Genomic DNA, 15,152 nt, shown 5'->3' with positions numbered 1-15,152 from the left:
AATCATGTATCACATTAAAACAGTAAGTTCATTTATCACTAGAACTATCAAAGCCATCATTTAGACTGGTTTCATATTTTACAGCGCTGGATGGAAAAATACAACTGAACTATTTTAAATGTGTCAATATTTTATTCTTAATCATTTTATTGAGAAAACACAAAACAGTGATGAGCAGTTCTGCCTTAAATGACCTTAACAGTTGTTATTGTTTTTATGATGTCAAGTCATTTAATTTTCAAATTTCCGACTTGTTGTTCCGACTTGAACAGGCGTTAATTTGCGTTTTCCAACTTGTTTCAACGATGTGTCCGACAACACATGAATGCAGGGTGAATACCCCCTCAGTCAAAGCAGTCTAGCACCAGGCCTGCACTACAGCCTTTTTTTTTTACACTTATATTTGAATTGTTTACATAAATCAAAAGTGATGTTTTTATGAGACCAGTATCTTAGTGCTTCAGATATTCGTTAGCATACAACTGCAGATTCAGCAGTAATTCCTCCGTGGTCTTCCGGTAGTTAAAAAGACTGAGACAATAACAGGTTTATAAAAGGCAGACATGATGATCGGTCTCCTCTCTCTGTGACTCAGCGTGTTCGTCAGTGGAAAGTCAGAGACCAGGTGACACAAACATCGAGGCTTTTAACGACCCGCAGGGCTGCAGGATCAGCAGCTGTTTCCTCTCACAGACACCTCACAGATTACAGAGAGTTCTCAGGGATCCTGTTTGATTTGTTGCTGTCATAATACATCAAGGAGAGACACTCACCTTCTCTGCAGACGGTCGATACATTCACAGCTTTGTCACGTCAGCTCTGTAATCTTTGTTTGGCTCAAAACTTTTAAGGTGTGACCTCTGACCTCGATGTTCTGCTGCAGAACTTCTGACTTTCAAGAGTAGGCCTACATTAGAGTCAGACACAGGGTTCACTAATTGATGGAATTTGTCTTAGTGTTTCAGTGCATGTTCCGAAATCTGAATCAGAAAAAGTATAAAGCAAGTTAACAGCAGTGCTGTCATGATTTGTTCTTACATGGTTTTTTATCTAGTTTTTTTTCAGTGTTTTTGTTTTGTTTTGTTTTTGTTCCTTTTTTTGTATTTCTTAAATCCTTGGATGTATTTTTTTTCTATTTTTATTCCGGGCTTTAGTTCTCAGTGTTTCCTGTTTTATTTTGTAGTTCTTTGTATCATGTCCAGAGTAACTTCCTTTGTGTGTTTACCCTACCTATTTGACTGCCTTCATCCGTCTCACCTGTGTTTTGTTTGTCACACCTGTGTCCAATCACTCCTAGCCTGTTTAGTGTCTGTGTGCGTTGTCTTCCTCGTCACGTCCTCATATGTCGAACATCCCAGTATTCACCTCCTGTTCAGTACTTCTGAACTCCTGTTTTGCTTTTTCTTTCGCTTCTCTCTGTGTTTTTCCTGCTTTTACTGTTGGAGGTTTTGATGGAAATATAAACCGCATCAATAGCAAAAGCGTTAAAAAGAAAAACTCCAGCTATGAGCAAGTTTACATTAATTAAATTAAGGGAGAAAAAATACAATAACCTTTAATAACACAAGGCAAAAACACTGTAAACTTGTATGTCATTTCTTTTAGTGCAGATCTTGTTGCTTGTTCATGGAAGATCTTTATTTAGAGTTTACAGTCTCTTCCTGGAAATGTTTGTTTGAGTTCTGCTCTTCAGAATGTTTTCACCGATCTCTACAGCTGAAACACATTTTTAGCATTTTATTGGAGAGCCAATTTGTCGGGTCAGATCATTACACGCTGCCCTCTGTGTTCTGCAGCATGTACGCTTTATTTGGTTTCAACAAACAAACCCTCTGGGAGGCTGCTGTTGTTCCCGTTTGCCCCGACTCCCCCATACAACAAACCCAGCAGTCTCTCTGGCCGTTTGCCCGCACAGTGTCGAGTACAAACTCACACACAAATCACTCTATTCATGCTTGTTTGATCTTACATAGCAGACTGGATTGGATTGAATTTTATGTTTTCAGACACCATCAGCACTTCTGCTATATCTCTCAACTAATGGACGGCTGGAGTTCAAAGATTTACAGTGTCCCTCTGCTCATTATCAAGCTGACCTGCATCAGTAGTATGCCTCCTGTTTTCACCCAATCACCACCACCATCCCAGCATCTACCTGTAGTCTCTGACCAGGTTGTTTAAGATTTGAGAGTGATGAGGTCGGAGCCTCGACTCTCTGCTGCTGCAGTAAACTTAAAATAAAAACAAATGTGAGGGAAAAAAAGCCTTTTCTGGGGCTTTGTGAAGTTTCACCTGATTTGAAATGCATCTGTAACCCTTTATGCATTATTCCACATTTTCAGAAGCTCCTTTGTTACTTCACTTATACTGTCAGCAACACATGGGATAGGGTAAATCCAACAATTCCAAGGAACTGTACTGTACTTGGCAATAAAACCAGATTCTGATTTGGAACAATCTCAATCTTTTTTTTTTTTTTTTTTTTGGCTTCCTGCTCTGTCAGCTGTTCAAGAAGTGAATGTTCAAGATGATGAAGCATGCTCTGACATCAGACAAGAAAAAGGCTGGCACACATCCACACCCTCTGCAAGAAGGCTGCTCACAAGACTTTATGCAGATGTTCCTCATGTGCACACCTGGATCTCGTGAAAGAGTAAGTCATGTCAACCACAACGCTCTGAGACCATGTAGTACCACTAGTATCAAAGGAATAGAGGGTGACATCTGTTTTTGGATGAACTTCGTTGTTTAACTTGTTTTAAAACATGTTTTAGTGTGGGTTTTCTTTGCATGTTCTAAACAGCGTTGAGAGGCACTGAGCTGTACACAGGAAATATGCACAATATACAGCCCAGATGCTGTGCTGTATTTTTTTTCTTTAACTTGCTCTTGAGTTGGTTTATTTGAGTTAAGTCTTTGAAAGACAAACAATGAGGATGGGAGAGTTTAAGAGCTCTTGAAGCGTTCACATAAACACTTTGAGAAGGGAGTGACACGACATAGGAAGACAGAAGTAGAACAAGCTGTCCTATTTAAAGCAAAACGTCATTTTTATTATCATGCTAAAAAATACAATGCAAGCACAATTAAAAACATATCACGTTCAATTCAACATAACAATCACAGTAAACTGTAAAGTCTACTTTTTACATTGTTTACCACTGGAGAAATTAGTGCAATGCATTATGCTAGGTAGCAGCTGCCTGCCGACTGTTGCTAGCTTTATCTCAAGGCACACTTCTTGAAGCTTATCGGACTAACTTGCTCTTTTAATGCAGACTGTTCTCAAAGTCCTCTTCATGTTTCGCATCAGGAAGTTCTTTTGCGATGTTAGCATCCTTCTCACTGGAATGAACCTCTTCCAAGTAAAGCAGTTCATAATCAGCCTTAAGTCACTGTAATACTCAAATTTACTGTCGTATACAGAATCAATTCACTGCAAACAACTTCAACAACCAAAAGATATTTGGTCTGTTACAGTGAATTATTGATTTATCGATCTTGACCCTACAATGTAAATTGACATGATACTTGGCCGGATGGGTTGATGGTTGGATGGCTGCAGATTAATGTCTTATTACAATGTTTTGAAGATGTGTTTGACATTACGTTGAAGTTGTGTAAATATTAATAACATGTCTTCACAGCTGATATACCACATTAAATCTTCTGAGCTGAATATCTTAGAAAGAATCTCATTACTGGGATATGGATGGACTATGCAGTCTTCGGACCATGTGTATATTTTCCTAAGGTGAAACACCTTCTTCTTTATTACATTCACACCTTATTGTCACCTCCACTGATGGACTTTAAGGGGGTGATACCAGCTCAGCTTTCATTTTTTTGGGTTGATCAGAAAGATACAACTTGTGACTGACAGTTCTTTCTCCTGTCTGCTGCAGAAGCCATTTCCTGTAAAGGCTGAGATGGGAGTCTTTTGATTTCCTCTTTCATTATGAGGGTTTTATCTAACAGACAGGTTATATGAAGATGGGTGTGCGGATCTGTTCCAGCAGACATGAAAATATGAAATCTATATGACCCGTCCAGCAGGGTCCTCTGATGACGGATAGGGTGACACAGGGTGACAAACAAAGTCCAGTGTGTGCAGTAGACAATGTGGCTATCAGTGGCCGGGACGGTTAGAAAGCAACATGGTACCAAACCTTCTCATTTTGTTACGCCTGACTCTAATATCCTTTCACCAAAACAGTGTCTACTCCACTGCTCACAATATAAACCCCACTGAGACAAAAGTACAGACTCAGATTTTTTAAATAAATAACTGTGTATATTGACATTTATCTTTATTTATCTTTGAAGCTGAAATGTTTTCTTAATCAGAGCAACTGCAGTGCAGACAAAAGCAGCATCAGAAACACCCCTCTTGACCTTCTGTTTACATGTCACCTTTAATGAACTGCTTTTGTCCGTCGTGCAATGTAAATCTCCTGCTGAAGAAGAAGATGCACACCTGAGTGATGAAGACATTACACACTTTATCACAGCTCTATTCTGAGCTAAAAGAAGCTGCATCTGAAGGGGTAAATAAAGAGTCCATCAACTGTATGAAGCAGCCCCGGGGGCTCTGATAGGTCAGGAGTATCAATCACAGTTTACTGTCCTGGTCAGCAGTTAACCAGGGTTTGTATTGACCCTGCAGGTGATAAATAACCTCAGCTGGACCAGGTTTAGGAGCACAGGAAAGACCGACAGGGACGGTAAAATGAAGACAGAGTGCCGGCCTGGTCCTCCCTGATAATCACTCTCTTTTGTCTCTCTGAGATAAGTCTCTTCACTTTCAGTAGCAGGAAATTAGCCTGTCCTCAAGCTTCTTCTTTTTTTTTGTAAGTCTTGAAGAGCAAAAGTACTTTTTCACCAAAAGAACCAGCAGATGGTGCCAAAATGGTCCAGAAGCTGTTATAGCGGTACTTAAAGGGTCTGTTCTAAATGGTAATTATCTTTTGTATTACTTCCTCATCCAGATAGTTTTGGTGATAAAACAAGTTTGAAGATGCAGAAAATGTGTGTAACCAGCAACATTACAACCATGTGAATCTTGTCCATGGCCTTTCATGTATTGATACTACAGTCTATATTTTACTTGTACTCTCACTACGTCCCTCTTGAAAACTCAAGACAAATATGAATTACCATTGTGACATTGTCTGTTTTCCAGTTATTTCGGAGTTAACACTTCTGTTGTTGTGGTTGTTTAACATCTCCAAAATCAAGTCATCTGTATCATACACTGCTCTCTCTTTACTGTCTCTCCCTGTTTGTGAAGAGGAGGTGAAACATCTTCAAAAACTCCAACGTGTTGTCTCCTCCCCTCATTGCCTCCAGATCTGTTCTGCTGAGCTTTTTAACTTGGTCCAACTAATGTGATCTTAATGAGTCTTGTATATCAAACTGCCCCATGTCAATTAGATTTTATGAAGCCTTTAAGTCGTTTCAGGGCCCTTAATTTGTATCCCTGAGCTGCTCTTCCTTCATGACTAAACCACTGCTCTGTTATTTGCTGTGGATGTGCTATTAGAGCCCGAAGACTTTGGAAAGCTTTGCTCAAGAGGGACAAGTATGCTGAATTTCTTTTCTTTCTTTGTATTTTGTTTTTGCTTACGTCAGCTGCTTTTGTCTTTTTTTCATTTTCACTGAACTTATTTACTTCTTTGTTTGCTTTATTCAGGTTATTACTTCAGATTCAGATGTAACATTTCCCCTGCAATAGTTTACTGACTCATCGTCTCCATCCCTGTATCCTATTTTCATTTGCTCTGCTCACTTTTATTCATGTACACCCCTTTATGTACGTTTTAAAGTGTCAAGTGCTCTATATATGTCATTATTGTTCTTGCAGTTTTACTGTGCAGACTGGACAAAAACATGCAGAAACATTCAAACGTTGTATATAGTTGTTGTGCTGCAGGTGTTTCACAACATTCCTGCAGTGAGCGTCACACTTTGGGGTTTCTGCTTTCTGCACGGCAGCAGTGTGAGGTTCACCATCCATCCAACCAACCTTTTCCTTTTTCTTCTCCTTCTGCTCCCTGACAAACACAAGAGGCCCGAGACAAAATTGAGTTCACCACCACAGGAGCCACACAGACACACCCCTGGGCTGTACAGTCGGAAACACACAGACAGACACACAAACACACAGTCACACCCCTTGGCAGCTGGGTCAGAAATGCCCCGAGGTAAAGCAGAACATAGTTCCTCTGACAGACACAGACTTCAAAGTGCATTTGGAAACTTCTGTTTCATTAGAGAGCGGTGAAAGAAGATTTAGCATCAGCCAAAAACTTTATTAAGGTTTTATTTGCAGGTCTTTTAGCGGATGCACGCACACAGATACATACATTGATTAATGAATTTATAATGTGTTTATTATTCAGCTCTAGGTTTGTGAATCTCCACTTAGCCTGGTGCTTCTCCTGCCTGTGCCTGACAACTTCACAACAAGATTAAAAAAAGAAGTCCCAAAAAAACTAGCCCTGCACAAAACTGATGAAATCAGATATATTTACTCTTTAATAAACAAAATAAACTGCACTGACTCAAGATTACATATGTTAAGCCATTTTAAAAGAAGCACTGGGGGATCAAATAAAGGTCGATGACGTACAGTGGCAGTTTAAGGGCTCTCTGATGTAAGAGGAGAGGAGGAGTCCTCTGGGAAATCAAGGTGTTAAGAGTTAAGATGCTGATCAATTGATGCTCAGTAACCGGTCTAAGAGAAGAATAAAGCCTTTCTTTTGTTAAAAACTGTCAAAAAGAGGAAAGAAAAGTAAACGTTCACTCTGTTCTGACACAGAAACATTACATACCATATGTGTGGTTTATGAAGATGTCACAGATTCCATCACATCACTCATCTGTCCACTTAAACACACTCCCGCCTGTCCGTCTCATTAAAGCCTCACATGTCAGTGCGTCTGTCAGAAAGTGAGTGCAAACAGCCGCTGTCCCGCTCTCTACCCATTAATTCTCCATCCACAGTCTGTTATCAGAGCTTCCAGTCTTCATTCCTACTGCCCTCCATTCAGGACGTGGGACAAAAGGCATTTTTTGAGCTAGCCTCTGTGATTCATGGTTAAGACGCACACACACTCTCTCACACACACACAGTTGGTTAAGTCTTTATAGCTTAGCTCATTATTCATGGCTGAGTGAGCCGTTTTAACATGACAAGAAGAAGTCTGACTCACAGGGGTGCAGGAGGAGAGTCAGGTGGAAGCTGGAGAAGAAAGAAAGACTTTTCTTCTGTGTGACCTCTTGCTTTGTTGATTTGTTGAATTTTGAGCCTGGTTCAAGTCGAAGTTTAAGCAGTTTTATGAAGAAAAAAAGGAGAGTTTTACAACCACAATGTACCACTTTAGGTTAGGTTTCAAACTTCTCAAGAGAAGAGATAACACAGAGTTATTCAAGTTTATCAAGGCCATTAAGCATGATATAAAAACACAGAATAAATGATAAAGATGTATCCACGATATTTGGAAAAACAAAGTTTTTTTAATTGCTTTCTTATTCTCAATCATCTTTTCCTATTCTCCTTTTTTTTTACCCGTGTGTTTCCCATCTCAAGTAGCAGCAGCACCTGGACGCGTCACACAGTTTTGGAGAGAAAGGGGCGGAGCTATTACGCGCCACGAGAGGAGCTGGGATGTGAGAGCGGCAGCGTGTCTGCTGGATGCACTCAGTTAGTCAGTATACTGTTGTGACTCACAGAGGTCTTCTAAGTAGTGTTAAACTCCTGAGAAAAAGGACAAAATCTGAGAAAAAGACTTCCTCCTCGGAACTTTTTCAAACGGAGATTAAAGATAATATCAAGCGATCACTTTGGATTTAAGGTGGAAAGTCAAGAAGTCCCGCTCCTGGAAAAACAAGCGGAATATGATTTGAATCAAGGGAACTCTGCTGCTCTCTAACAGGTGAGTTACTCATCTTAAATTGTGCTTCAACTTTATTGACGTGACTCTTGTTCCTTCTGAAACTGACTTTTCATGCGTAAAAGCGCAGAACAAAGTGACCCTGGCTTAAACTCCTGACCCCCTCCTCCTCTGAATATCACAGCCTGTTTATAAATGCTTTTTCTTTCCCCTGACACCAATTCACCACGGTGTTTTCTTCCACTTTAGGCTATGAGTCACTTTCCTCCAAAATGAAAACATTTTCAGTTTTTTCATGGCCTTTTGTCCTTAAGAAAACACAGTGACGACGCTTCAACTTACATGCATTGTGTTTGGTGCAGGTGCGCAATAGTGTGCCCGCTATTACTCATAATTTTAAACCAGAACAAGACGGTATTCCTCTAGCCCCGAAAGGAAACATGACTGTCTCAAACACTGTTTGAGATTTATTAACGTTTCATTTTGGGTTGTATTTTTTTCATCTGTTACTATTTTTCACCATACTCTTTTACAGTAGTGTCTCACACTCTTATTTTATTTTTTGGCACCAGAAACGCTTTCATAGGAGTTTTTCCAACATGCACCTGTTTCTGTCCATCTTTAAATGTTCTCCCTTAAACATTTTGGTAATAAAGAAAACGACATTTCTCTTTAAGACTTGCACTTAAATACAAAGGACCTCTTTACAGAGGCAGGCATAAATCAGTCAAAATGTGCACCAGGGAATCACATGAAGTGCATCACTGTAGGAACAAGCAGCAAAAAAACCCCCCCAAAAAACCTGCATTACTGGATGTTATTGCCTTGTTTATAGGTTTATCCTGTTGAAATCACATCCCGATAGGAAGCATGCAAATGCTCATTTTGCAAATTCTCTGGTGTTGCTCCCCCTCCCCTTTCCTCCTTCTCTCCCTCCACTAAAAGCATCTCCCAGTGGATTACCATTTAGTCGCTGGGGTTATTTATCATTTTGCAGGATGGTCCCCCTTGCCTTCTCCCTCAAGCCTCTTTTGTCTTAATTGAGTTTATCTCCCCTCCCTTGGGGCGTTTGCTGTCTAAACTTAGGCCCGTGGTTGTGTCGCCCTGCAGAGCATGGCTGCTCCCCGGGTGATTCACTGTTGTGCCTGTCGCTGTGGTCACTTGGGGAGCAGGGCTGAGCACCGCAGAAGTGCTCACCCAGGTCCCACTCCTGGCCTGTGTCGGGTCAGTGAAGTAAGAGGATGAAACTCTGATGATTAAGAGGCTGATATTGAGTCTTTGTGTAACCATAAAGCCTCATTTCGCTTCCAGTACAAGTGGTTTCACTGCTTGTGGTGAAGTGAGTAAACCCAGTTTTTTTCCCCACCCTGACACAGTTCCATTTATAAGTCCAAAAAGGGACACTCTTGTTTCTCCTCAGTGGCCCCTTTTCAGTCCAGCACATCACCCTTTTCCAGACATTCACTTTGTGCAATTGAGGTCACCTATTCAAGGATATCTATGACAAATATTTTAAGGTCTTTGTGTTCCAGAGATGTTTTAATGATGCACTTCACATGTCTCCTCTTTTTGGCACAGGATGACTCTCCTCTCACTCCATGTCTTCTTGCTGCTGTGGGTCTTGTGCCCCAGTACGATGAGCCAGTGTGATAAATCATCTGAGGCCAGCAATCTAAACCTCTCGGTCAGCTACGAGCTTCCCACATTCACGGCAGACTTCCCAATACAGAATATGGTGACGCTCGATGGGATCATCTACGTTGGGGCTGTGAACCGAATCTACGCCTTGGCTCCGAACCTCACCAAGTTGTCAGAGTACCACACTGGGCCGCTGCTTGCAAATGAGACCTGCGGACAGAAACTGACGAACACAGACGGCGAAAGAGTGGACAACCATAACATTGCCTTAGTGGTGGAGAACATCTACGATAAGGGATTGTACAGCTGTGGCTCAGCAGACAATGGTGTTTGCCGGCGTCATGTTCTGGATGATGACATTAGCCCGAAAACTGTAGACGAACAGGTGTACTGCTTCGCCGTGAAGAATAGCAAGGGTCAACCCAACGATGCAGATGTGGTGGTCAGCCCTTTAGGTTCACAGGTTCTCAACGTCGAGAGCAACGTCATCAAATTCTTCGTTGGGAACTCCGAGATCCCGGGCGCAACTGGAAACATTTCTAGCAGTGCAACACATCCGCACACCATCTCCCTGCGGAAGATGAAAACCAGTCAAAATGGCTTCACCTTCTTCTCCAACCGTTCCTACATGGACCTGATTCCACCTCTACGTGGAAACTACTACCTGCGATATGTTTACTCCTTCCACAGCGGACCGTTCACCTACTTCCTCACAGTGCAGCGGGTGAGCAGAGACTCCCAGGCCTACCACACTCGCATAGTCCGCATGTGCTCCTCGGACCTCGTGATCCGCCGATACGTGGAGATGCCCCTTGAATGCATCAGCACTGACAAAAGGCGCAGACGCTCAACTGACGACGTTAAAGTGTTCAACATCCTTCAGGCCGCACACGTCACCAAGGTGGGCAATGACGCCGAGCTGCAGAGGAAGCTGAAAGTGGAGGAGGGTGACGATGTGCTGTTTGCCGCCTTCGCCCAAGGACAGCCAAACTCTCCGGAGCCAACGGCAAACTCAGCCGTGTGCGTCATATCTCTGAAACTTATCAACAACATGTTCAAGATGTACATGCAGCGGTGCAACACGGTAGACCCGTATCACTTCACAGGCTCAGACAAGAAGTCCTGCTACAATGTGGTAAGCGTTGAAAGGGGAGGGGGTTACCATGTAAAAGCAGCTATTGTTTTGATCTGCTGCTTTGCATTTGTGTTTTCTGAAGGGAAATGCAAATATTGCTCTTTTCTCAACTGTCAAAAAACGCATCTTAAAAATGTAAAGCCAGACAGATGGAAGGTAGACTTCTTTTTTTCATTTAAGTTTCTTCTTTCCTACTCAATTTTTTTTTTTTAAAGTTGAGCAAAAACTAAAAATTAATTGGGTTAAAACTTCTCCATTAATCACCCATAAAGTGCTAGCTCATCTAATTGGTCAGTGCTTTTGTTCAGTTTGAGACTTAATCAAGGAGTGGCGGTAAACAATTGTGTGTGAAGACAACCTTTACAGTTGCTACAGCATTGTTAATATGTTAACATTGGACGGTTTGTATTATTCAGTAGGGAGTGTTTTGTCTTTAAGGAGCGTCACTGCAGAACCTTGGAAATGTATTTATTCATGTTACGTTTGGACTCCCCTGGGGTCCTAATGATGAATGTTTTATTTACTGTGCACACATAAACTGAGGCTAAACTATTTGCTGAAGGACATGATTTAAGAAGGCCTTTGGAGTTGTATCTTTATATTCTGAGAGAGATGAGAGCTGGGCTGGATAAAAAAAAGTTATCTTTACACTCTCTGTGGACCAGCAATCAAGTTTAAACATCCTCCTGATGTTTTACAGCGTCTCTGAGACTCATGAAATCCGCCCCTGTCACTCGTCTGTTGTATAAGCATGGCTTGGGTTTTTATCTATTAGAGTTACAGGCCTTGGCTGTTGCTTCACTGCCGGCAGGTGGGCTTGTTGGCTGGAAACACTGTCTCAGTAGGTGGGTGGTCTCAGGTTCAGTCAGCCTGCGAGTCTACTGTCTCTGTGTCCTTGTGCCATTGTGTTCGAGTATCCTTGAGCAAGACGCTGAAGCGTGACCGGTTTCTGACCTGGGCCATTGACCACTGACCGGTGTGGTTAGAGCGTGCAGGGAAGGTTTGCATCGTGGAGAAATGTGGAGAAAAAAATAAATATAATTTGGTATGTTCTGTAAGCATTTTTGTTTGTGGATGTTTTTTTCTTTACTGGAAAAGGTCACACTTCCTCATTGTTCAGACTCTGTGCTGCAGTAAATAGGATTTTAAAGTTATTTTTGTTGAGCCATTTTCCGTTCATTAGATTGGACAGCTGAAGAGAGACATAAAATGTTGGGAGGAAAGTGCAGAGGTCAAATTTGAACTCATGGGCACTGCGACAAGGACTGTAGTTTCTGTACGGAGGGCGTGTGACATAACAGCTCGGCGATATGGATACCGGCAGTTATAGACCCCTTTGTTAAAGAGTTAGATCCTTTATTTGAAGACAACAAAACAGTCACTAAATTGCGCTTTGTAAAGCCACCAGTCTCCACTGACAGAATGTGTCGTTTCATGTTGCAGAATACAAGCCCATCATTTCCCTGATAAGTGTTTTTGTATGTGTTATAAAAAATATTGTGTTGGTTGAAACGTCCCCGACATCCAAGTAGCACAATACCAAAAATAAAGAAACGGATCGAGGCATCGTTATAGACCAACTACTCCCACGCTCTTTAAGTGAAATTATTGTTTTGTGGCTTAGAAGAGAAAACCGTTGCAGAATTTTCTTGTTTAAAAAAACAAGTAAGAAGTCTCCTCTGTACAGTAATACGACACTGATTGAAAACCTGTTTGGCCCGTTTGCCATAGATTTACTTTTTTTTTTATTAGATTTTTTTAATACTTCATTAATCCAGATGGAAAATGCAGTTTTACACTCTGTTATTGTGAGCCATGCTTCACACACACAAAGGCCCATATCACACACATGTGCAAACAGGACATGCATTATTAGTGCAGAGTGAGACGTCAGAGTGGGGCAGCTACACTCTGCTACACAGGGCGCACGTCAGAGCTGTTTGAGGTTCAGTGCCTTGCTCAAGGCAGTACTCAGACAGTGACCTGGAACCTCTCCAGCCACCAGACCAACTTCCATACTTTGGTCTGTACTGGGACATGAATCGTCAACCCTCCAATTCACAACCACACTCCCTACAGACTTAGTGACTGCCGCCAGTTACAAAAACAGCACTAGAATTCAACAATTGCATTTTATAAAGTTTGTACCTGCTGTCTTTAACAACCATAAATACGCCTATTTTAACGGCAGTGTTCCCCTTCAGAGATTCACCTATCCTCATAGTCATTGCATCAATTGATCCGCATCGAACTGCAGTAACCCCCCACCCCATTCTGCTGCAAGACAGTTGTTACCTATTCAGTACCAACTCAGCCCCGATCCATCAACATTGACTCGATCAATCAGGTGAATCACCTAGTCAATAATGACATAAAGTTAACTGCCGACCTCCATGCAAAGAGGTCTCTCATTAAGTATAATGGCGCTGCCCTCTCACTGACTTCATCTTTACTTGACCTCAGCATTAGACACTACTGTATATCATCTATGTCAGACAGTAGATTCACCGTGAAAGTTGAATATGCTAATGCTTTATTTCTTCATGATTTACCTCCACTTTGTATACGTACGTGGAAGAGCACCTTCCCTCTGCACATTTTCTCACTTATGCATTACATACTTTCTGGACCACTTGATATGCATTAAATGGGGATTTGTGTAAAAAAAAAAAAAATGCCCCATAGAGCTGGAAAGAAAAATTCAAGAGATGCCTTTAACCTTTGTCAGAATGAACATTTATGGTCTGAAACTGAATTATCATGCAATGTTAATTAATGTTCGGATTCTAACCTGATCAATATTTTCATCTCAAATGATGGATTTTACACAACCAAGCATTTGCATTTCAAAATCTGTGTTTACACAGTACAGAAAAAAATGGAAACCAGTGGCAGCAGGCGAAGATAGAAATCTTCAGTGAGGAGCTCAAACATACACAAAGAGTGTGTGGTTAAGTTCAGATTCAAACCAGCTTTGCAAATACATGCAAACACATGGCGGGTGGGTGTTTTGGGTACATCAGTGCGGCCCTGACAGCTATCAGCGGTGGCGATCCACAGGGGAAAGTGAGGAATGCTGGAAGCTGGGGGGGGGTTTCGGGAGCAGCACATATCTGACTCTCAGCGAGCCGTGATGAATGTCTCGGGGATAACAGGGCATCAGCAGCTGGGCGGAAGATGATCCCCCGACCCGCTGTGGCAGCCAGCCACGCTGCTGGCGAGACCTTCTTCACCGCTCGGCTCGACCCCCACCTGTTAGCAGCACCTGTGGGAAAGTGGAAGTCTCATCCGTAACACCAAAGACGCTTTTAATTTGGAGGCTCATTAAGCATTATCTTTAATCAACTCTCTGAAGGATCACATCTTGAATTGATACAAATGTTGTAGCTCCAGTTAGAGCCCATTGTCAATATCCTAAAATGTCCAGAAGAACTTTCTGGCTCCCTGGATCTATGGTGACCAGATGTGGAAAGTTTGTAAGTTTGAACAAATTTTGTGCAGAAATCTCAGCAGTCATCTCATAACTCACAGAGCCTGTTCAGCTACCATGCAGAGGATCAAAGCAAAAATCATCCTGTTACAAATCAAACAACTGACACCTCTTGCTTCACCGGTGTCAGACTGTAAAACAAAAGCTACATTGTACGTACGAGTGTACGGAGTGATGAACGCCGAGAAATTCTTAATTTCTTCAAACCCCAAACAGTAATTGTCTGTTTTCTCCTCATGAGAGACCGAAGTTACGAAAACTGTTTTCATCACTTAGAGTGAGAGTGCACTATTCTATTATTACACATTCTTTCCTATTGACTCATTTGATTACTGGGTCGTCCTGCAGCATGACATCAGGTCTGCAGGATGTACAGGAGCATCTCCATGCTGTGTAATTATCATATCCTTCCGTTCCTAATTCTGCAAAGCGCTGGGCTGAGTTATGACGGCTCTGCAGACAATATGATGAAGTAACTTTGTTGACTTCTTGCTTTTGCAGCTGCAAAAGTCTCTTATTAGTATTCTCAATTAAACTAGGGTCGTTGCTACGGGACCCATCATACCAATAAAATCGAACAGTATTGACACCTGTTCTGGGACTGCAGCAATAAAGACAGAAGTCCCAGGCAACCAACATGAGATTATTTCTTTCTTTTTCATGCACACAAATTGCACAGAAACTTCTGCACAGTCTAAATTGCAAAAAATATGTCACATTGCCAACACATCTGTCCAATTTAGACAGTGTTCTCTGTTGTTCTTTGTGGCTGCGATCGGTTACAGATATCAAGATCAGAGGTTTTTCAGTACTTTTGGACATGATCAATCATTAAAACAACAGAGATTGTATATGTTTTAGAACACATGTTCTTGGAGTGACTGATTGCCTAGCAGTGCACATGCTCCATGTCTCTTTAAATCTCTTTTTTTATTATAAAGGTTAGGATAGCGTTGCACACAGATGCTACAGATTCCAGCTATTTTACTAGATG

General features: G+C 41.7%; 1 protein-coding gene across 1 annotated transcript in view; it reads left to right on the top strand.

The window, feature by feature from the left end:
- Window positions 1-7,619: 7,619 nt before the first annotated feature.
- The window catches only part of met (MET proto-oncogene, receptor tyrosine kinase), a 65,548-nt gene continuing 58,015 nt past the window's right edge, over window positions 7,620-15,152 (top strand). The window contains exons 1-2 of the mRNA XM_079345796.1: window positions 7,620-7,937; window positions 9,474-10,668. Of these exons, the coding sequence (XP_079201922.1) occupies window positions 9,475-10,668 (1,194 nt within the window). The 5' untranslated portion in view covers window positions 7,620-7,937; window position 9,474. The remainder of the gene's footprint in view (window positions 7,938-9,473; window positions 10,669-15,152) is intronic.

The sequence above is a fragment of the Symphodus melops genome (genome assembly GCF_947650265.1).
Source record: "Symphodus melops genome assembly, chromosome: 6".
Taxonomy (NCBI): domain Eukaryota; kingdom Metazoa; phylum Chordata; class Actinopteri; order Labriformes; family Labridae; genus Symphodus; species Symphodus melops.
Note: the sequence above shows the minus strand (reverse complement) of the source record. Positions and strands in the feature narration are given on the sequence as shown.